At 54.1% G+C, this 24,406-nt stretch overlaps 1 protein-coding gene across 1 annotated transcript in view; it reads right to left on the bottom strand.

The window, feature by feature from the left end:
* ADCY1 (adenylate cyclase 1) overlaps positions 1-24,406 on the bottom strand; it is a 122,044-nt gene that overhangs the window by 48,769 nt on the left and 48,869 nt on the right. Inside the window, exons 5-6 of the mRNA XM_059932901.1 lie at positions 11,154-11,281; positions 3,554-3,712 (exon numbers count right to left, since the gene is read on the bottom strand). Of these exons, the coding sequence (XP_059788884.1) occupies positions 3,554-3,712; positions 11,154-11,281 (287 nt within the window). The remainder of the gene's footprint in view (positions 1-3,553; positions 3,713-11,153; positions 11,282-24,406) is intronic.

Raw genomic sequence — 24,406 nt, 5'->3', positions numbered from 1 at the left:
GGATGGAAGATGGATGGGTGGATGGAAGGAAGTATGGAAGATGGACGGATGGAAGATGGATGGGTGGATGGAAGGAAATATGGAAGATGGACGGATGGAAGATGGATGGGTGGATGGAAGGAAGTATGGAGGATGGATGGATGGAAGATGGATGGGTGGATGGAAGGAAGTATGGAGGATGGGTGGATGGAAGATGGATGGGTGGATGGAAGGAAGTATGGAGGATGGATGGAAGGAAGTATGGAGGATGGATGGATGGAAGATGGATGGGTGGATGGAAGGAAGTATGGAGGATGGATGGATGGAAGATGGATGGGTGGATGGAAGGAAGTATGGAGGATGGATGGATGGAAGATGGATGGGTGGATGGAAGGAAGTATGGAGGATGGATGGATGGAAGATGGATGGGTGGATGGAAGGAAGTATGGAGGATGGATGGATGGAAGATGGATGGGTGGATGGAAGGAAGTATGGAGGATGGATGGATGGAAGATGGATGGGTGGATGGAAGGAAGTATGGAGGATGGATGGATGGAAGATGGATGGGTGGATGGAAGGAAGTATGGAGGATGGGTAGATGGAAGATGGATGGGTGGATGGAAGGAAGTATGGAGGATGGGTGGATGGAAGATGGATGGGTGGATGGAAGGAAGTATGGAGGATGGACGGATGGAAGATGGATGGGTGGATGGAAGGAAGTATGGAAGATGGATGGATGGAAGATGGATGGGTGGATGGATGTATGAGTGGATAGGTGGGTGGTGACGAAAGCAAAAGAATGACCAAGGGGGAAGGGGGAGGGATGGACTGGGAGTTTGGGATGAGCAGATGCAAACTGTTATATAGAGAATGGATGAACAACAAGGTCTTACTGCACAGAACAGGGAACTATATTCAATCTCCTGTGATAAACCATCATGGAAAAGAATATGAAAAAGAACGTATTGATATATATATGTATATGTAACTGAATCACTTCGCTGTGCAGTAGAAAGTAACACAACATTGTGAATCAACTATGTTTCAATAAAATAAGATTTTTTTAAAGAATGAAGGAATCACATTAAGAATAGTGTGAGAAAGAGAAAACCTAAAGAGAGACAGAGTGAGGAAACCCTGAGAAGCTCCAGGGTGGACACCACCTCCAGGGGCCTGGGAGTCTCGGAAGGTTCCTGGAAAAGCCCCATCACACGCGCCCCCCCAACCCCCGCTGCAAGGGCAAGGCAGGACCCCGAGGGGTGCACACACCACGTGGGCCAGGCCCCTAGAGGCACTGGGGAGGGTGGCGTCAGCAGCCCCTGGTCCCCACTCACGGAGCAGCTTTCCGGCAACCCCTCCCAGGCCAGCTTCCTTCCGCTCCTCCCCCTTCCCCGCGGGGAGAGTCGCAATGCTTTGTCTCCCTGGAAGCCAGGCACTAACGCTTCGGCCCTCGTGTGCCCTGAACCCTCTGCTGAGGCCACCGCTGGCTGCACGCCCCCGATCTGGTGTCCAGTCCTCATTTCGCAGCACTGAACACAGCTGACGGCTCTCCTTCCTCCCCGGCCCTCCTCCTGGCTGCCCGCACTCCCTCTCACCACGCCGCCCTCCCCTGCTCCTCTTCCTGTCTCCCGCTCCCCTTCTCGCAGGAACTCTCAGGCTCGGGCCTTCATCATCTTCCCTCCTCCTTGCCCATCCTCCCGGCGCTCCGTGCGCAGTGCCCCCAAGGGCCTGTGAGCTCCCCAGACCCCCGCCCAGCTCCGAACTGACCTCAGTGCCCAGGAGACCCAGGCTGACAGGTGATAAAGGCACCTCCCTCCGGCCCCATGTCGTGCTCCCCTCTCTGCATCCCCCGGAGTGCTCCCTGTGGCCCCCCAAGAACGTGAACCTCACCGGGGCCGAGGGCTCTGTCTTTGCCGCCGACACCACCCTCCCCCCTCCTGGAAAAGCCAGGTGCTCTGTAAACACTATGCTCCTGAGGGGGGTGTCTCCGAAAGGGGGAGAGGAGGGGAGGAGGGAAGAAAGAAGCAAAGCAGAGAGCAGGGCAGGCAGGATGCGGCCCCCCCGTGGGACTGGTAGGGAGGGTGAAAGGAGGGAGGCTACCGGTCAGCCGGAACTTGAAAGAGGCCCCGGCCAGGTGAAGGGGTCTGCGGAGCGGGGTCCCTGGCGGTGGGAAGTCCGTGTACTTGTCCGCACGGCAGGCGGAACGCTTAAAGACCTCAGTGGGCAGGGGAGGAGGGAGGTGGGCGGCTCCTGGCACCACCTGGCCGGCCAAGGGGCTGGACTTTGTGCAGGACAGCGGGGCTGCAGGCGGGCTGCTGCTGGGATTCACTCTGGCGCCCAGAGGGCGAGGGGCAGGCACAGTGAGAAGGTGTTCCCCCCCCCCCCCGCCCCACCCCGAGACCCTGCTCTGGAGGGTGGAGAACAGGAGGAGGAGTGGAGGGGTGCTGGAAGGACGGAGCCCTGAAGGAAGGAGGGGTCGGTGGCCGCGAGGGTCCCCCCAGGGGGACGTTCAGAGGCAGCCCGGGTCACAGATGACAATGCTGCTATTTTTGAGCTCGCTTAGAAATGCCGTGGCCACTCCCATGGCAGGCTCAGCGTGGATTCAGGCTCGTTGGATTCTAATCTCCAGGCTTGCTGCTTCCTCGAGCCCCGTAAGCCCTCCTTTCCTGCGATTTCAAAGCCGCTCTCCAGAGTGAGTGGCCTTGGATGCCAGCAGTCCCTTGGCCGAGCTCAGAGCCTTGGCACAAGGAAAGGTGTCACCTGTTTCCGCCACCTCCCCCAAAAAGTCAGGCCAGGAGGGAGGGGGGAAGATGCGGCCCAGAGGACGCCAGGTCTCTAGGGTGAGAACAGGACAGCTGGGGACAGGCAGCCAGGGTCAGAGGGGCCCTGAGGCCCCTCAGAGCGGAGGGCACAGAGCTTGGCGCTGAGGTTCATAAGACAGAAGCAGACGCGCGTGTGCAGGAGTCTAGCGCTCAGCTCTAGCCCCGGGGAACCGCAGCTGGGCCCCGCAGCAGCCGCGAGCACAGCCCGACACCCCTCTAAGAGGCGGAAATCGGGAGGGTGGGACCATGCGAGTGCGCCTCAGAGCTCCCTTTTCTGCAATCCCATCATCCCCCTGCTGCCCACCGTTCGTGGAGGGAGGGGAGTTCCCGTTCAGTTCTCGGGTTAATGTTTTCACCATACAGGATGCCTTGGCTCTGTGGAATGGTTTGAAGAAAATGAGACCAAAGGAGGCGACTGTAATTAGAAAGCATTAGGAGTGCACGGACCAACGAGAAATGCATCCTCCTCACTCTAGAGGAAAATCTGTAACTTCCCTAGTGGGGCTCTAAAGGCAGAACACTTTCCACGGAAAGTCTGAGAAAGAAAGCAAAATGGGAAGCAACAGTCAGCACTCAGGACAGCTCCTAGCCAGGCAGACCACCGGGGCGTTCAGTCTCCTCCTCCAGGGTCAGCTTGCCCACTCTCTATGGGGGCCTTGGGGATGGGGCTGGGACAGCCGGGCGTTCCCAGATCCCCAGGCAGAAGGTTGAATTAGAATCCCCCGCCCCTGCCCTCAGGGTCCCCGATTTACCCAGGCAGGCCGGCGGCTTCCATGACGTTCGCCAGGGTCACGTCGTTGGACCACACGTCGTACTGCCACTTGCGCAGGCCCAGGACCCCGCAGAGGACCCTGCCGGTGTGCAGCCCCACACGCATGTTCAGGTCCACCTCGGTGGCCTCGGCCACGGACCTGCAGCAAACACAGGCAGGGCGTGGGGCTGGGGCCCCGTGGTCTGCCCCCTCAGGGCCATGAGCACAGGGGAGCAGGCGCATGGGGGGATCTCCTGACCCAGTCAGCCTGACCCCCGAGCTGTGGCCGCTGGTGGGCAGGGGTCACTCCAAGCTGGCTCCCCCCTGCTCCCTGGCCACTGGCCATCTCACAAGGCATCCCACCTCCCCTCTCCCCCTCCCCACCCAGAGCAGCGGCAGGAGAGAAATGAGCCCAGGACCCCGATCCTGCTCTGGGTGCCACTGACCTGATCAGGGGTGCTCGCACCTGCTTGCTAGCCAGGGGCCAGCGTGAGAGCCCCGGGGAACATCTGACAGGGTCCCAGGAGCCCTGGGAACGGTCAAGGTTTGACCCCGAGTTCCCTGACTGAGAGGGTGGGCTGCACACCCAGCCTGTGGGGAGGCCCAGGGCTCCACAAACCTGCCCCAAACAACAGGGGGACCTTGTGGGTTGTACACTGTGCGTCCGTCAACTCAAGGGAGAAAACAAGACACGCGGACGCTGAAATCAGACTGCAGGGCCAGTGCACGCGCGCTCCACCTCCCCAGGCGCTCGTGTCTCTGGGCTCAGCCCCGGCTGAGGAAAGGGCTGGCATGAAGCCCTGAGGGACCCAGGCGAGACGACCCTCGGAGGCGGGGACAGCGTCACGGGAAGCACTCGGGAGAAGAAACAGGAGGTGGCTTTAAAAGTTCCTTGGAGAGAGATTCACGGCAGTCATGTAGGCGGGTTGCGCGCAGAAATCCCCTCGGGGGACACGAGGACGCCCCGTATGGTTTCTCCAGCCCCACGAGGCCCACGGTGAAGTGAGATGCAGGAAGTACACAAAGGGCCTGTGATCGCACAGCCAGAGCGCAGGGGACGCACCGCGGCCGCGGGGAGGCCCTCTGATGCCACTTTTCTGGATTTTCCACTTCTCCCCGAAAGCAAGAGATTATTTAATCTTTAAAAAGTCTGAAGCATGTTGTTGAGGAAGCATTATCGGGCCTGGCAGGTGTGCTCCAAGGGACAGAACTGCAAGGAAGCCGTGAGGGCGGGGAGGGGGTCAGCCACGGCGCCCCCGGCTCTCCCCACCCTGGGCGGGTCCAAAGGTGGCCCCGACCGGCAGGTGTGTTGGATGGGGCTCTCCGGCCGGTGGAGACGTTCCGTAGCAAGAAGGGCAGGAAGATGGAGCTGAGGCTCAGGGACACGGCGGCCCCATGATTAGGACATCGGCTGTGAGAGGGAAGGGAGACTGGGAGACCAAAGGCCCACAGGGCCACACTGCCACCACCCTCGGGCAGCCCAACATTGACTACCCACCCTCCGTCCCCTCCCAACAGCAGGTGCCCTGTAGTCCAACCACATCTAGACCTGCCCCCCCAATACAGCAGGTGCCCCGAGCCTGTGGGCAAAATCTCACTCCTGCTCCAAGACTCAGGGCTGATTCATGTGCATCCCACCCTGTTCAAACATAACATAGGCCCAGCCCAGATGCTGCCTACAGGAAGCCCTCCCAGATTCTTCACCACAGCAAACCCACCCCCGTCCCTGCCCAGACCCTTGTCACTCTGCTTCTGCTATGATAGCTGGGTCAGGCTCCATCAGAGGAGACTACTGCATCCACATGGCCACATGGCTGGGCTGACTCCACTGACCAGAGGCTTGGTGGACATCCTAGGGCCCTCCCGGAGAGTCGGTTGCAAGCTTCCTGGGAGGGGCTGCCCCAGGTCATTCCTCACCTGTGCCTTGTCCCAGGCGGCTGGGACTTCCCACCTACCCCACCCCCAACGGCTGCAAGCTGTAACAGGGCTTAGCCGCTGGATAGATGCATTGTGGCCACAGCGCCTGCCACTGGTCCCTTGGGTTTGGTGTCAGCCCAAGGGAGAAAGAAGGTGGTAGCTGACACCTCCTGCCCTGGCTTAGCTTCCACAGCCCACCTGCGTCCACAGTGTCCTGACTAGCCCCATCCCACCTGGTTGTCACTGCGCATGAGCCTGCCTCCACGCTCGGTACCTGGAAGTCAACTGTGCCTGGACGGGCCTGCCGCCTGCTGACTCGAGGCCCATCCACAAGGGGTCCTGGCCACTAGGTTCCCAGGGCCTGTTGTAACACCCGGTCCTGGACCCTCGTGAGTAAACGGTGTGGAATGAGAGTTCAGTTCCCCTCGCCGACACAGCTCCTGACCACCGCCAGCTCGCTGCCCTCCAAAAAAAACCCCTTAATTTAAAAGACTGAAGAAGGACGAGGGGCTTCAAATGATGATGAAATAAAGAGACTGGGAATCTTCATCTGGAACAAGATGAATGTCACCAGGACACAACTTAAGTCCACAACATCGCAAGGAGGGCGACAGAGAAGGAAAGTCCCGAAGCCTTGGCTCACGTGCCTCTGACAGCAAAGGAGCCTGTTCCGTGCAGCAGAAGAGAGGACAGAGCTGGGCCACCCCGCGGGAAGGCTGGGCCGAAATAGCCTAACATCCCCAGAGACTCTGGAACTATCCCATGATCTCCTCCTAGCAGGTTATTGACGCACGATGGCCTTACTAACGGTCCACGACTTATTCACCATCATAACAGGAGTAGCAGCGTTAAAGAGGCAAACACTTACACCCGGGGTGCACCTCGGGCTGGGTCCCCAGAGCTCCACCTCCCCAGCCTGGCTCGTGCACACTCAGCTGCCTCAATGCCAACGTCCTGTCCTCAGATCAAAACCTGGAGGCTGCGACCAGGAAGGGACAGGACCTGGGGGGCAGGGTCGAGGACAGAGTGTGAGGAGGAGCACGGGGCGGGGGGGCCAGGGTAACCCCGTTTGTCAGTAATGGCACAGGATGCGTGAGGCTCACTGGACGCAGCCCACCTGCCCTGCCCTGACTTCCACCTGCAGACCGTTCGCCCACTGCCCGGCAGGGCTTCCTGCCAGCCAGACCACAGAAGCCCCTGCCACGGCCCCCCGCCCCGAGCGGCCTCCACTCAAACCTCCCCCCCCCCCATCCCAGCCTGTCTTCTAACCAGGAGCAGTTCTGCCTGTAACTGCTCACTTCACCCACCGAGGGCCTGTCCCCCAGAACCGTGGCACACGCGGGCCCCAGAGGCGTGCCGAGACGCTGCCTTCCCAGCTGGCCCTCGAGCCCGGCCTCACTGTCCTCCGTATTCAGGGGGCCAGGCCAGACCGCAGAACCAGATACGTCTGCACAGGGTCCCAGGCGTCCTGGTGTTCAGCTTTGATAACCTCAGAAGTCTGCGTGCCACGAATTTACAATAAAGGTTTTGTGGAAGTCTGACTGTTCACATATCTTCACTACCTATTTAGCTGTATACACTTTGAATGTGTTCTTTTCAATTTTAACTCTTTTTTCATTCGTTTGCCAATTGCCAGTGAAAGGTACTGAAACAAGAAAACTAAGGTTTAAAAAAAAATTTGTTTTAGTTCACAAAAAGAAGTGAGTTTGGGAAATGTAAATAAGTAAACCTGCAAAAGATGTTTTTGTGCATTTTAAGCATTTCTACTTCTGCAGTCGTGGAAGGGCAAAGGGCAGGGGGACTTCTGGGACCCACGTCCAACCTTCCTCAAGGAGGCCTTCCTGCCCCCAGTGTGCAGGGCCTTTGCCAGCCTCCACCCAACCTGTGCAGCCCAGGACACTCCACCAATTCGCCCCGTCTGTCATCCCTTCCAGCAGGCTCTCAACTGCGGGAACAGCAGATGTGCAGTGAGCTGGACAGTCACTTGTAGATAAATCCTGCCTCAAGAACTGTCTCACTCTAGATAACCAACAAGGACCTACTGTACAGCATGGGGAACCATACTCAATATCTTGTAATAACCTGTAAGGGGAAAAAGTCTGAAAAAGAATAGATATACATATATATGTGTAACTGAATCGCTTTGCTGTACACCTGAAACTAACATAACATTGTAAATCAACTATACTACAATTTAAAAATTGTCGGACTTCCCTGGTGGCACAGTGGTTGAGAATCCGCCTGCCAATGCAGGGGACACAGGTTCGAGCCCTGGTCCGGGAAGATCCCACATACTGCGGAGCAACTAAGCCCGTGCTCCACAACTACTGAGCCTGCGCTCTAGAGCCCGTGCACCACAACTACTGAGCCCGCGAGCCACAACTACTGAAGCCCGTGCACCTAGAGCCCGTGCTCCACAACAAGAGAAGCCACCACAATGAGTTTAAAAAAAATTGTATGAAAAACAGAAAAAAAAAAACCCCAAAAACCTGTCTCACTGAAGAGCGTTTGCCAAGAACTGAGAAAACTGAAGGAGGGGGAGGACCAGGCCTCCAGAACAATCAGAAATGACTTTTGTCACTCGGCCATCTCTTCTCATTCGACCTCCAGCCTTGGGCTGCTCCAGCCTGGGCACATTGGGTCTACCCATGACCTGAACACAGGCAAGCTGGCCTTACCAGCTCAAAGACGGGTCAGGGAAGGAAGAGCACATGTCATTCACTTCTACTTAACTCAATATAGTGAACCAAAATTACCCAGACCACAAGCAAAGCCACGTCTGGATGAAGTACTTAGCAAAATGGTACCCTGCACGTTTGGAGGTCTGATTCGTGATTTGCTAATGCCTGTGATGGGCAAGGTGCTCCCCGTGGAGTGGACAAACCCCATTCCTGTAAGTGCACAGAGTCCTGATGCTTTGGAGCCCAAGGGAGGGACAGCAGCAGCCCAGCTGGCTCATCTCTGAGCTGGCTCCCTTTTCTGGGGGTTAACGAATTGAGGACCGCAGTGGCTGGGGACCCAGCATCTTCCGTGCCAGCCCATTTAACCTGGGATCCCATTTAATTCCCACAACAGCTCAGAGATGCAAACACGGTTTCTGCATGTCACAGCAGAGAAAATCAGGGATGCAAGGAAACCTCAAGGATGGGGAGCCAGGAACCCAGGGGGCCTGTCTGCTTCCTCGGGCAGGAAGCCCCCAGCCCACTCAGGAACAGCCGCATCTGGGGACTGGTGGCTTGGACTCTAGGAAGTGTTCTTGTACCAGACTTGGCTGCAGAGGAGCAGTTTCCTTGGGTCTGACCTAATATTCAAGGCCTGACAGAGGGAAGCTGGCGCTGGGGTGCAGGAAAGGGTGGAGGCACAGATCTCACGTGGGCAGCACACCCACTGGTGGGGGGGGGGGAGCAGGATCAGGCCTGGGTACCCTGGGGAGGGGCTGCAGAACTTAGGGTCAAAGACATAGGTCCCAGCAGCATGACACCACCAGGAGTCCTGGAGAAACCTCCCCAGAACCTTCAAGGTCAAGGACTAGCCCCTGACCACCAGGACGCAGGGCCTGGACGTGGCCATGAGGTTTGTCCCACTGCCCTGGTCTCTGCCAATCCAACCTCGCTCAGAGCCCCAGATGTCATGAAGCCATCACTCCCATTTTACAGATGGGGAAACTGAGAGCCAGGGTCACAGCTCTGCATGGGCAAGACCAAGCCAGTCACCACACTTGGGGGGCACGTAAGGCTCTTCCCACTCTATCTCCATTCCTCCCACAGGCAGGTGCCATCTGGCCAAAACCAGGAATATATATATGACTTTAAATTATTATTAAAAATCACACCACCAACAATTAACATGTGGTGTTTTTTTTTAAGAGCATATTGCACACCTTAATGAGGTCCACAAGTTTGAGAGGAGGATCTGATTTGGGTGTTGAGGGCAGATGGGGGCCAGATTCCCCAGAGCAGGAGCCCGGGGGGCCTCGGGCATGGCCACTCCACTGGGAGGGGGTAAGAGCCCTGGGACTCCACATTCAAGGCTGCATTCTTCGCTCGGTCTTTTACACGGAGCATGGAAAATCTTTCCATCTGTTTTCCCCATGGAAATGAACTTTCTACCAAGTGGAAAGAAGATCATTCCTCACTTCTTGGCCAAGGAGAAGACCCTCGACCCCTCCGGTCTCACACAAGGTCAGAGCCGGTCTGGCTGCACGCCTGCCTGCTCCTGCCCTTGCAGAGATTTCTCCCTCGGTTTTTACAGATTCCTTATTCAGCTCCTCTCTGTCTGGCGGCAGCAAGCGCTTGACCCACACAAGTCGGTCCTGCACTCACAAGGGTCGGAATGGATTGCCCTGTTTTCTGAAGCGAGCGACCCTGGTGGATGTGCTTCCCGCAAAGCGTCCGCCCGAAGAGGGAGCTGACAACAGCGGCCCGACACCCCCACGGTGGGACTCGTGCATCCCCCCGAACCTGGGCATCTGCATCACCACGCACAACGTCCGCACGGGATGCTTCAGGAATCTCATAGCCTTGCCAACCATCCCTCCTGCCTTTGGCTTTCCTCTGTCCGCTCAGAGGTCCCCAGGCCTGCAGCAGGCCTCCCTGTGGCCCCGGCAAGGGACATCTCGGCACCGCAGCCTCTTCTGCTTCCTGGTCACCCACGGCGCTGTGCCCGCGACCCAGGGCCACCTCTGGCCTCCCCAAAGAGCAGGCCGGTCAACAACCAGCCTCTTCTCCAGTTCAGCTTCTTTCCTCCAGAGCAGGGGCTGCATACTGAAATCACCTGTTCGGGGGGGGGGGGGGTGCTTTTCCACCCTCAATCCTAGACCACAGCCCAGACCAGCTGCCACTGGCTCTCCGGGCAGAGCAGGCCTCAGGGATTCGACTGGGGTACCAGGTCGAGCACGCCGGCGAGGTGCTGAGCGCCGTGCTTCTGCGCACAGTGTGCAGGTGTGTGGACCCCGCAGTCGGCCTCGCAAAGACTGTGCAGTTGAGCCCGCTGTGCTTCCCATCTCGTTCCATTCTTGTGCTATTACTTCTCTGCTCCCAAGTGTGGAACCACACCAGGCCCTGGTAACCCCATCTCACTGAGCCGAAGCCATCTCTCCAGGCTGTCGAGAAGCTGGAACGTGGCTCTAAGCTCCGTCCGCCAGCTCAACCTCCCAGCTCCACACCCTCCTTAACTAGACGGAAGGCTGCCTACCTCCTCATCCCCGGACGAGGACCATGAGGAGATGAGGGCGGCTAAGAACGGAGCAGGCCAGGCCCCCAGTGTTCCAGAAATACTCACCTGCTCCATCCAGCCCCCTCTCCACAGACAGCACCTGACACCTGGTCACCTGCCCGCGTGGACAAGCACATGTGATTCCTTGTCAACCGGAACGTGGCCGGATCTGAGCCGACCCTTTCCCGCAATCGACTCCTTGAACATCTTATCCGGCTAAGCTCGAAGGGTCGTTTCTTTTGGCCTGACTAATGCATAGCTGGCAATACCCCGGATCACCGTGGACAAAGAAATGCAGTCCCCACAGAATGCAAAGAAGGTGATCACAGAGGCAGAGCTGCCCAGAGCAGGCGGGACTTCCCCACCCAGCTCCTCGCCACGTGGCTCTGGGTCTCTGCAGCCCCGGCACAGGTGCTCCACCTCGGACACGCCGGCCAGGACTAGGCGGGCCTGCACAGCAGGGCACTCACGTGATGGTGTCGATCATGTCCAGGCCCATCTCCACGCAGCAGTGGGCGTGGTCAGTCTTGGGCTGAGTGAGGCCAGACACGCAGTAGTAGCAGTCTCCCAGGATCTTGATGCGGCGGCAGTGGTTCTCCTTCGGGCGAGAGGGCAAAGGGCATGTTAGTGACGCACCTGGGGCCGCCCGAGCACCTGCGCCTCTGCCGCCACCAGGTGCGCTGACCGCTCAGCTCAAGGCCCGACCTAGACCAGGGCCCAGGCGGCTCTCCCACGGGCAGGGTACCTCGGGAGGGCAGGTGGCCCCTATATGGCTGTGATTAGGGTCGCCTTGGGGCACCCCACGCCGTCCCCGCTAGCCGCGCTCAGCCTCTTCCCACGCGGGGGTCCGCCTCCCCTGCCCCCTTCAGATCACCGGGCCAACCCCACAGGCCCTTCAAGGAGGGGAGGTCACCCCAAGCCTGGGAGCCAGGTCCTCTCCCCAAGGAGGGGCCCCCTCTCCCGAGAGGGGCTGGTACAGTCCCCGTCCTTGGAGCACCATGTGATTGGCCCTTCTGGAACATGCTAGACTCCTTCGCCAGCCCGGGAAGGGCAGGCCGCACGCATCTGAGTGCCCGTGGCTTAACCCAGAGTCAAGGTCCACAGGCCATGTGAGCAGCTCTCCCCAGAGAACCAGCAGCCGGGGCCTGAGCCCAGACCTCACCACCCACAGGGAACACCTCGGGGAGTCATCCGACACTGCAGAAGGTCTACTCTCGCACCTACACAAAGGTGAGAACGCCAGCGCCCACCTCGCCCTCGTGCTGAGGACAGAGAGACATGTCAGACGCTTACTACCACCACTCCTGCACCAGTCCATTGGGGTCAGCTATGATTATGACGGTGACGGTCAGTTTTATTTCAAGGACAGCATTAAAACGGCAGTTTTAGAACATTTTGTTGTCAACATCCCTTCAAACCCCCCCTAAATAACTGAGGACCTCACAAAAAGTTTTCATGTAAGTAGGTTACAGCTATGGCTATTACTACATAAGAAGCTACAACTGAGAGATTTTTTTTAAATGTGTTAATGCATTTACAGTAACAATAGCAAATCCATTACATATTAACATAAGTAACACACTGTTTGAAAAATTATGACATTTCCCCAAACAAAAACAAATGAGAAGCAAGGCATCATTCTCACTTTTGCAAGTCTCCAGTATCTGTCTTGACAGGAGACAGCTGGATGCTTTGTTCTACCATTCATGACATCGTGTCTCCTGAGCTTGTGCACGTCTGTGAAGGAGAGCGGCCTGCCCGTGGATGAGACGGACCTCCCAGCCCCCGGGATGGACAGCCCCCCGGATGGTCCTGTAAAGCCCAGAGCTCTGCCGACCCTACTCTGAGAACACATTCTACGGCTTGTATTTAATTCTGCTCTTTGGTTTCTTACAAATGAGCCACCTCCTGCAGGTTTTCTCAAATGCTGTGAATTCACACAGTGCCCTGGGATGAGAATTCTCAGCCCTCACCACCCACGGGCTCACACACGGCCCGCACTTCTTCCACCGGGGCAGAGGGTCGGGGAGAAACAAGGGCCAGCGACCCTGCTGCTCTCCTGAGAGATGGCCCAGGCCACTGAACGGCTGGGTGCCCAGCTCCTCCCAGCCCTGGGCCTCCCTCAATGTAGGGGCAGTCGGTCAAAGGGGAGGAGAAGAGCAGTCACTTCCACCTGTCGGGTGGTCTCTGGGAAAACCCAGTGACTGGGTCTTCCCCATCCTAAGCCCCACAAGCTCCCCCTGTGGATGGGGAGCTGGCCTCAGGGAGGTCCAGGGTCCGGCCACTCATCCTTCAAGAGACCAGGGGCGGCCACTTAACCATTAGGACACCAGCCTCCTGGTCTGCAGAAGGGGTTTGTTTCCCGGCGTCCCACGGGCAGGCCGTGCCGGGGCTGACTTGTCCCGTGACAAGAGTCTGGGAGCCCAGGGCCTGGTGCAGACGTCCACACCACAGAGCCCCTGGGAGGCAGCCGGCCAGGCTTCTCCAGGCTAGCAGGCAGCCCGGGCTCTCTTCTGGCACCTCTAGAGTGTCCGTCCTCACCTGTCCCCACCGTCACTGCCAGGACACACCGTGCAGGCCAGCGAGGGGCAGCTCCCCCCATACATCCGCTCCCCATCTTCACACTCGGGCTGCCTTCACTAGACCCGAGCGCCCAGGATGAGATGCAGGTCCACTGCCAGGGGCGCGACCCTCCCCAGGCGCAGAGAGCCTCGGTGGAAAGCTCACGATCCCCGACTCGTCCGGCCCCCCCCCCCCCAGCTGTCCATCTGGTGACCCAGACCCCTCCCTCTGAGGAGCCCGCACAAGTGACAGCACCTACCCCACGTAGGCAGCATTCTTGCAGAAGATTTCTAAGTCACCAAGCCCTGATTCTGGGGACCTCGAGGATGACAGGTGTCCCCACCCATCGGCATCTCCGGGGGACGCTGAGGGTGGGTGACTGCGGACATCCCTGCATCCCCCAGCTTGGTTCCGCAGAGCTCCCAGCCACCTCCAGGCCCCATAAGCCCAGGCTTCTGTTCATCTGTGCGTGTCCCCGACACGCCTGACCCCGCGACTGGAAGGTGCTCGGTACAAGGCCACTGAGCGGGCAGGTGTGTGCGCGCGTGTGTGTGTGTGCGTGTGAATGGGCCATAAGTCCTACGGGCAGGTCGTACGTGGCAGTTGTGCCATCAGATTTCAAGGGAAATCAGAGGCCGTGGGTGGGGCTGCCCCCCAAACAGCCTCCCTATGAGCCCGACTGTCATATTTGACACAGAGACTCAGAGTGGCCGCCACAGAAAAGGGAGTCTCCGTGGGGCTGGGTGGGATCTCCGATGGCCGACCCCTCAGGACAGGAGGTGCTGAAGAACCCTTGTTCTTGTCAACTGTGACGAAGGCAAGTGGCGCCCCTGGCGATCCTCAGGAGGGACCCCTACTGCCCGGCACGGCTGCTCTGCAGGTCAGGACGGGGGCATCTAGCAAGTGACATCCAGCCGCGGGCTCACAGGTAGATGAGGTCCACCGCGTTCTGGGGAGAGCTTTCTAGAGAGCAGCCATCCTCCGCTGGACCCGCCAACACACACAGGAGCATGATTACAGCCCGTCAGCGACAAATGTGTCGTTGGCGACCATCCTGAGACAGTCCCTCCGGGGCTCAGAACAGACTGGGGAAGTGAAGTGCTCACCCGTCCCCTTGTTTTTAATCTCAACTCTCCTGACTTTTGTTAACAAGCTTAAGAGACCAAAAAAACGATCTTTTCCATCGCTTCTGGTGTTTTAGATAACAACATCTTCCCTGTAAATACTGAAAGCCAGCGCCTGGAGTTCCCCCGCAGGGAGCGTTTGTGACACCTGAACAGCTGTTTCCCAGCCAAAGCAAAGAAAGAAAACGGAGGAGGAGGGCCGGCGGGGCTTGCTTGGAAGGGACAGAAGTGACAGGACATGATGGACAGAGCCCCCTCAGAGCAGCACAGGGGCTGCCGGGGGATCCAGGCAGGAGGGTCTCCTCTGCTTCCCAGGTATGGTCTGCAGGCCCGCTGGTCAACTCTGGACCCGGCTGGCCCTGCCCGAGAGGACAGCAGAGACTCCCACACTCAAGGGCTCTGTGACCCTGCCCGCCCAGCCCTGGACCCGGGAAGAAGCAGAGAATTCAGTGGGATCAGGAAGAGCCACTGCAACTGCAGAACCGTAAGATGCTCAAACCCCTCTGAGGCCGGCTCTGTAACAGCGGAGTCCAGAGAGGTCAGAGGCCATCATGTGGACCCCACACCGCAGCTGGCTTCTGGGAAGGCTGGGGAGCTCCCAAGACCTGGTGGCACCCCCAGGGGAGGGGAGGTGCAGAGAGAGAGCTTGAAATGATCCAGTGACTGCACCTGATCCCCAGGTGACAGCATCCAAAACCAACTGGCCAAGTGATATTAACTTCGCACGGCGCTGGGCCATCAGTGGGAAAACAAAATAAGAGATTTTAGAAAATGTTCCTTCTAGGTGGCTGTCTGAGTGTTTAACCTGCTGCGTCCACACAAAGCTGAAAAGAAATGCACCAAAATACAAACCACGGCTATCGCTGGAAAGTAGGACACATAATCATTTCAACTTCAATTTTCATAGATCATTCCTGCAGTTCCTTTTACTGAGTCCCACATGCTCCACCCACTGCAACAAGGACCACGGATATAAACGAAGGGAAGAGATGAGGACCCTGTGCTCCGAGGGCTTCCTGCCCAAGGGGAGGGACCACACCGGAGCAACAGAGCTGGTACCCAAGAACGCACAGACATCTGTCCTACAGCAGAGACCAGCCACCTTAACTCAGGACCAGAAGTCTCTCCAGCCTCAGCCACGCCCAAGAGACATCAACGGGCCCCACTGAGGCACACTCTCCAATAATAAATAGTCACATGTACACTTCTGCTCCTGGTATCCAAAAGGAACAGTGGAGGAGCAACCCCAAACAGAGCACAGACACCTAACTGCACAGGGCGGGGGGCGATGGTGGGGGGGGAGGTCAGCCCTCTCTCCACGTATCTTGCCTCAGGGTCTGCACTGTGGGACAGAGCCGTGCAAATATTTGATGTACTTAAAAAAGAAAAACTAAATTTAGAACAGCAATGCCTAAAAATAAAACCAAAATGAAATAACTGTGACCACATTGGTAGCACAATTCACAAGTGGTTTCACAAGTGGTTTCACAAGTGACACGGAGACACGTATTTGACTGTATATCTAGTGGGATGTAATTCAAGGGCAAGATAACGAGAGAAACCACTAAAGAAACCTTAGATTGTATTCAATGGTCTTATCGTGGGGAATAACATTGGTAATGCTATTTTGAATCAACTGTATATAAAAGGATGAAACAAAAATATTCTATTACTGTCATTAGGGTTTCCAGCATCAAAGGAAAAGGGACACAAATATAAGAATCACAGGAGTGAAGTTAAGTGAATTGGAACTATCAATATGAACGGAGAATTCATTCATGAATTTTTCTTTTTCTAAAACATATCTTCCATGTCTGTCTCCTGTAAAGTCCCAGGACCAGAGACCACCCAGATTACAGGCTGGAAAAACCGTTTCCCAATGAAAGAAACTAGGGCTTCTGGAAAACGGCGCATCTGTGTGTGAGGCAGGACCATGCTCAGAGGGGATGGGCTGAGTCACGAGGAGGCAGGAGGCAAGCGCATGTCTCACCCCTTTGGAGGGTTCTAGTCCTGAAACTTGATAAAGAAATGAAAAGAATCAAGCATCCACTGAGGATAACCAAAGAGCTGACGAGTACATGTTCTTCGTTTTTAAAGAACCACAAGCCAATAAATGCAGAGGAAACAACAGGATCAGAAAACGACCACTGTGTCAACCAGAGTGAACACTGATGGGTCAAGTTTTCGAGGCAGCTGCTGTGACCCTCGGGTGCAGTGTCATGGGAGATGGGTAACAACACGGGAACCTCAGATCCACACGCCCTGGAGGGAGGAGGCCAGTGGAGGAGGGGGAGCTGGGGACCGAACTGCGCTCCAGGGAAGGACTGTCAACACAAATGAGCGAGCCCAGGATCTAAGGCAGGTAGAGAAGGTCTGCGGGTTCAGGAGAAGCACGGGACACACCCAACCTTGGGGCTGAGCCGCCACAAAGGGCAGGAGCGTTAACAAGGAAAAACCAAAACCAAGAAACACTTGGCATAGCCACAGAATACGACGTGTGTATTCATCCCGGTTTTTGTTTTCTGTGTCCTATGAAGGTCTGACGTCTCGGGGGCCTCGCTGGCAGGGAACGATGACCTCCCCCCCCGCACGGCGCAGGGCTGGCTAATTCCTGGAGACAAACAACGGCTTGTTCCTATCACACCGGCGGATCAGAGGCCACATCTCCTCTGCGGGCTCTCACACTCCAGCCACTGTCCCCACCCTAATCACCAGGGCGGGGACCAGACCGCGGGGAACACCGCCAGCCCAGAGCCCTCACTATCCACGCTGTCCAGCCCTGCGTCTGCTTGTCGCCTCTGCCCGTGGAAACGCCAATAAAGCCCCGCCCTGCTCTCCCAGCCCCCTCTGCCAACCTGGGCGCCCGGTGGTCCCCTGTGACCTTGGATGGCCTGGTGTGTCCCCTCCTCTCGGGAACCATGAGTGATAGAGCATCCTTCTGTGGCATCAGCCTCTGTGTCATGACTGTCACCTCCATAACCCAACCCAAGGGTACAATCCAGACATGCGTCCACCTCGTGTGAATCCCGACTGGAACAAACCAGCTCTGAAGAAGAGACATGTCTGAGACGAGCAGGGTGACCAAGCCCAGAGCCAGACTCAGGAATCTGTAACTGCAGTCAGTGCCGTTGGGTGCGACAGGGGCGTTGAGGTGGTGCTGGCCGTTAACGGGCTCAATGGAAGAGCTACTCACCAAGGATACAAGCGTGCCGTGCGGTGATGGGCAGGATCTTGGGGGGGAGAGTGCAGACCAAACAAGACTGGCCGGACGTTAGTTACTGTCGAGGATGGGTTGTGGGAGCCTGGGGAGAGGGTGTTACATTATTGTCTCTACCTTTGTGCTCGTGTGAATTTTCTAAAACCTTCGAGGGCAGGGTTTACATCTGACTTACTCATGCTGCAGCCCTATCACCTAGGACAATGCTGGCACACAGTAGGGACCTGGCAGCTGCTTTCTGAACCCAATTATGAACACACGTCTCCCTGGTGATACATGGAGGAACCACATCTTCCTCCGCACGGCACTCAGGGGTCCCATTCAGGCTACCCTGTCTCTCCCTCCACCACTGTTCCCCACTCAGGCCTTAAGTGAGCCTTGCTCTCCACACCTCGCTCCTCCCTCTGCCTGGAGCACATCTCCCCACCAAGGGACCTGGGCCACCGCAGCTGCTGAATAAAGGTTTCCTCCCAGCAGACAGGGTGGTGAGTTTCCACAGGTGGCCTGATACAAATGACAGACTCATTCAAAGTCCAAACATCTACTGGCTTTTCAAGAAACAATATCTACTCCCTGCTCATCAAGGGATAATTAAAGAAATCCGGGTTCATCATCAAGGATGCAGAAAGTTCAGAAAATTACACACCGTAACTCACAACTCAGCAATAACCACAGTTCTTCTGGAATATTTCATTCCAGCCTTTTCTCTCTGGCACTCACGTAAGTGTGTGCACACACAGTGTGAAAATTGGGATTCTACTCTATATGTTATTTGATCACTTAAAGTCGTTCCTTTGGGTCAGTTTTCCAAGCTGAGTTCTGGTGACAGCCCCACCGCCACCCCTCCAGGCTGTGCTCACGATGTCTGTTTACATCCTGACCACACTCTAGCAAACACCTCGTTCAGCAAATCCTGGTTTTGCAAAATTGGTTCAAGGTCTCCCCACCCGAGCTGTAAGTACCCTGGCTGTAAGTTCCCTGACTCCGTCTTTGGGCTCCAGCAGCCCCTGCCCGACAGCAGGTGCACAGGTGGCTTTGCTAAAGGAACACCGTCCAGCAGAGTCACAACTGACCCACGAGCATGTGTCAGGCCTGAATGCGGCCAACTCTGCGCAGCTACGGGACCGGGGTGTCAGAGCAGGAAGGCCTGACCCTCTGAAATGAGCCCAAGGACAGTCTCCCGAAGAGGAGGAGGGATGAGGGGAGACAGGAAGGATGGACCTGAACACACACCCGAGTAGCTCGGAATTGGGTAGGGAGCTCTGCCCTTGGACCAGCTTCCATGGGTCCCTTTCAGAAACATCCAGAATAACACAAATAACTGAAAAATAATGTCCTCACTAACACAGGTCATCAGAGTCATCTTTCAGGAATTGCACCCCCTACACTCTTGTCCAGGAGCCCCTCGGTGTCCGGTCCTCATGGGCCAGAAAGGCTCACGAAGCGTCCGAGCTCAGAGACAGCGCAGACTGGCCAAGCCCAAGGGCGGGCATCCCCAGGGCGAGCCCCTCAGCAGACTCTGAGCGTCCCCAGGGATGCTCGGACCAGAGAGGGGATACCTCCCGCACTTGTCCGCGCTCGCTAACCACCCATGATGCGTGTGGGTCAGCCTCCTGGCCCCGGGCACCACCGGCACCATCCTAAATCCAATGCATGCCCCTCCTGTGCCAGGCAACTGCCACCTCGGGACTGAGAACTGACAACAGTGTGACAAGCTCTCTCTGGAAACAGTCCCTGAAGGACTCCTGGGGTCAGGACCAGAGCTAAGGACTGTGTTCTCATCTGCCTGTCACCCCTGAGGAGGGGGCCACAACCAGCCCAGGTGGCCTTGCTGATAAGAGGACAACTGGGGCTCAGGCTCGTCTCCGTAGCGGGCACACCAAGGACCCTCCACGCTGCCCCACACCTCCTGAACCAACCAGAGGGACGTCTGCTTCGTCCGGCCAGTTCACTTTCCCGCAGAGAAAACTGATCCAGAGAAGGGCCCCGTCCCCAACAGGTGGTGGTGGAGCAGGGCTGAGCCCGGGACAGGTGCTTCTCCATAAACCCAAAGGGTGCGGCCAGTTGCCAAATACACACGGACATCAGAGCAAACACAAACCTAAAATGGATCCAATAAATGGGGGAAAGGTCAAAAACATAGTGCACGTCTGTGGTCATCAGCCATGGATCGGGGTAAATAAAACGTCAGCTCCTGTGGAGACCAAGACAAACACACTCTGTGTTTGTTCAACTGCCCGGCAGATACCTTTGTAAAGGAGGATGGGTTTGGATCCCTGGGGTCACCACACCCTCCTCACCGGGCACTTGGACACAAAACAAGCACGTATGAGAAAAACACGTCCAGGTGCTCATCAAAACAGGACACCAGCAGATTAAGAGTGAAAATATGTTTAAAACACACAACATCAATGCACAAAAGAACAGAGAAAAAAAGCAATAAATTAGAAGGGAATGAGGCCATTTTAATTTTGAGCTTCCTCAGAATCACCTCAACGAGAAAGAAAAAAGATCCAAAATGAAACTATCATGTCTGAGCTGCAAGCTTCACTGGATGGTACGTGGCAGGTTAGACGCTGAAGATGCAAAGATTAGTGAACCTGAAGGCGCAGCAGTAGAAACTGTCCAAAGTGAAACAGAAAGAAAAAGAACCCCCAAAATAAAACAAGATCATCATCCGGACGTGGGTGAAACTGGTGTTCCTGAAGGAAGAGGAGGAGGGGCATAGGAAAGTATTTGTAAAACGGTGACTGAGGGTTTTTCCCCAAATATTATGAAAACTACAGATGCGAGAAGCTCCATAAACTGCAAGCACGAGACACCTGAAGAAAACCACAGCTAGGCGTGTCAAAATCGAACTGCTGAAAACCAGCAATGAAGAGAAAATCTTAAAAGCAGGCAGAGAAAAAAGACATTTCATACAGAGGAGCAAAGAGTTGACAGAAGACTTCTTGTTGAAAACAATATGAAAGATGACAGTAAGAGCAGCATCTTTAAAGTTCTGGGGGAAAGACCTTTGCACCTAGAATTCTATACCCAGCAAAAAGAGATTCAAAAAAATAAAGGCCAAATAAAGAGTTCTTTCAGAAATACAAAAGCTGAAAGGATTTGTCACCAGCAGGCCCACACTGCAAGAAACACTAGAGGAGGGCTTCCCTGGGGACACAGTGGTTAAGAATCCACCTGCCAATGCAGGGGACACGGGTTTGAGCCCTGGTCCGGGAAGATCGCACATGCTGCAGAGCAACTAAGCCCGTGTGCCACAACTACCGAGCCTGTGCTCTAGGGTCCGTGAGCCACAACTACTGAGCCCGTATGCTGCAACTACTGAGCCCACGCGCCTAGAGCCCGTGCTCTGCAACAAGACAAGCCACCGCAATGAGAAGCCCACACACCGCAATGAAGGGTAGCCCCCGCTCACCACAATTAGAGAAAGCCCAGGTGCAGCAACGAAGACCCAATGCAGCCAAAAATAAATAAATTTTAAAAAATAAATGTATAAAATAAAAAAGAGAAAAAGAAACATTAGAGGAAATTAAACAGAAAAAATGATAAAACGTGGAAATATGCCACACATAGACCACACAAATGAATGAAGCCCATATTCTGGGCCATAAATTTAAGAGGATTCAAATTTTAAAAGTATGTTCTCCAACCACAATAAAATTAAATTTGAAGTCAAAAACAGAAAGATCTTTGCAAACTGCCTCAAAAAACAAATGTCTTAATAATCCATGGGTCTAAGAAAAATTAAAAGGAAAATTTTAAAGTATTTTGAATTGAACACAAATAGAAACACAACAGATCAGAAATTTGCTAAAGCAGTACTTCAGAGGAAGTTCACAGCATTAAACACTAATATCAGAAGAGGAAAAAAGATCTAAAACACAATGGTCTCTGCTTCTACCTTAAGAAACTACAAAAAGAAGAGCAAATGAAAACCAAAATAAGCAGAAGAAACAAAATAATAAAAAAACATAAAGGAAATTAATAAAATAGAAACAGAGATATATGAAACCAAAAGCAAATTCTTTTTAAAAAATTAATAAGATTGATAAATCTGTAGCCAGAATGATGAGACAAAAAGAAGACACAAATCACCAAAATCAAGAATGGGACAGGTGCCATTACCACACATTCCACAAATATTAAAAGGATAACAAGGAAATAGTGTGAACAACTTTATTCTAATAACTTTGACAACTTGGGTTAAATGGGCAGACTCCTTGAAAGATTAGAAAACACCAAGCTCATTCAAGAAAAAAATAAATAACCCGACTAGCCCTACTGAAAGTAATTGAATTTGTAGTTAAAAATTTCCACAAAGAAAACTCCACGCACCAGTAAATTCTACCACACATTTAAGAGAGAAGTAATACTGATTCTACACAAACTCTTCCAGAAAATTGAACTGGAGGAAATACTCCCCAACTCTTCTATGAGATCAGCATTACCTTGATACCACAAAAAAACAACATAAGAAAAGAAAGCCACAGACTAATATCCTTCAGGAGCATAGATGGAAAAAAAATCTAACAAAAAAACACACATGTACACACACGTACACCTACCTATTCACTTACATATTAACTCACGTACACGCATGCACACATGTACGTGTACACAGTTGCATGCATGTTCATGCACACTCATGTATATACAATGCACTCACATGTACACACACACTCACATACATTTATATACACATGCTCACTCACAGGCATACACATACACACACCTAACATATCTCTTACTCCAGTCAACCCACCATGAGGCTCCAGTGTGTGCAGCACCTGTTCTCTGGAGGGTGTGCACATCCCTTGATAAAAGTATCTAATCCAGCATCTCAGACACTAGTAAGTGTCCTGGTGAAAGAGCCTAGTAGTGAATAAAAGAGAAAATCTCTTATGCACCAACGAACTGGACAACCTAGAAGAAATGGATAAATTCCTAGAAATATACAATCCACCAAGATTCAATCAGGAAAAAATATAAAATCTGAACAGACTGCATCAGTAATCAAAAACTCCCAATACAGGAAAGCCCTGGACCAGATGATTTCACTGGTGAATTCTACCAAACGTTCAAAGAAGAATTAATACCAATCCTTCTCAAACTCTCAAAAAAACAGAAAAGGAAGGAGCACCTCCAAATTCATTTTACGAGGCCAGCATTATCCTGACAAGGACGGCACAAAAGAAGAAAATTATCCAATATCCCTGATGAACATAGATGCAAAAATCCTCCACAAAATATCAGCAAATCGAATTTAACAATACATTAAAAGGATCACATGGCACGATCAAGTGGGATTTATTCCAGGGATGCAAGGATGGTTCAACATACACAAATCAATCAATGTGATACAAACACATTAACAAAATAAAGAATAAAAATCATATAGTAATCTCAATAGAATGCAAAAAAGGTATTTGATAAAATTCAACATCCTCTCATGATAAAAAGTCTAACAAAGTGGGTATAGAGGGAACATACCTCAACATAATAAAGGGCCATGTGTGACAAGCCCACAGCTAACATCATACTCACTGGTGAAAAGCTGAAAGCTTTTCCTCTAAGATTAGGAACAAGACAAGGATGTCCACTCTCACCACTTTTATTCAACATAGTGTTGAAGTCCCAGCCGGAACAGTTAGACAAGAAAAAGAAATAAAAGGCATCCAAACTGGAAAAGAAGTAAAACTATCTCTATTTGCAAATGTCATATTATATACAGAAAACTCTAAAGACTGTATCAAAAAACTGTTAGAACTAATAAATGATTTCGGTGAAGTTGCAGGATACAAAATCAATATACAGAAATCTGTCACATTTCTATATACTAATAACGAACTAGTAGAAAGTAAAATTAAGAAAATAATCCCATTTACAACTGCATCAAAAAGAATGACATACCTAGGGATAAATTTAAGAACAAAAAAAGGCAAATTGTAACAATCTGAGGAAACACATGGAACACTGAGACATTTTGAGGGAACGTGTGATGTCCCAGAAGGCCCAGTGGACACCCTGCCATGTGCACCCTGGGTGTGGTGCCGACAGAAAGGGGCAGTGGATGTCACAGCTGGGACATGGGCCCGAGAGGCACCCCCAGGGCCAGGGTGAAGGCACAGGCCTGGAACTCAAGGTGACACTCACACCTGCCGCTGATTTAAAACAGAAGAAACTGGCCAAGCGACAGATGGAGTTTGTATTCTAGGGAGGAAGAGGACAGGACAGGGAGCCCCCAGATCACACATTTCATCCTGAGAACGAAGACCTGGGTGTCCCCGGGGCACCGTCTCCGCCCGTGCTCTCCCACCCAGGGAGGCCCATCTCTCCAGCCCCTGGAAGGGGTGGGCCCTGCGTCTGCTCCAACAGAACACAGCACAGGTGGGGCCGGCCAGCGGACTGCCCACCTCTGGGAACGCTACACCCACAGAAGAAGAAAGTGACCACTGAGCTGCATAAAAACTAAAATCTCTGCCCTTCATACAACACTGTCAGCAAATGAACAAACAGGCCAAAGCGGGGAAGAAAATATTTGCAAATCAGGTATCTGACAAAGGACCAGTGGAAAATCCGTCAAGACTCCTGGGCCTTCCTGGGGCTGGGGAGCAGGTTATGTCCTGAGAGACCTGGAGCAGGGGGGGTCTCCCAGGGACAGCAGAGGGGCAGGCGACACTGCTCACCATGAATCACTGACCAAACCTGGCCCTGATCCTTCGGGGACCGTGACGCTGACCTCAAGCTGCTGGGAAGACAGAATCGGACGAGGAGGCAAAGGGCACAGGCCCTCCCGTCAGCAGCAGATGCTGAG

Source organism: Balaenoptera ricei, chromosome 9, assembly GCF_028023285.1.
Source record: "Balaenoptera ricei isolate mBalRic1 chromosome 9, mBalRic1.hap2, whole genome shotgun sequence".
NCBI classification, from domain to species: domain Eukaryota; kingdom Metazoa; phylum Chordata; class Mammalia; order Artiodactyla; family Balaenopteridae; genus Balaenoptera; species Balaenoptera ricei.
The sequence above is the reverse complement of the archived record's forward strand: the minus strand, read 5'-3'. Positions and strand labels throughout refer to the sequence as shown.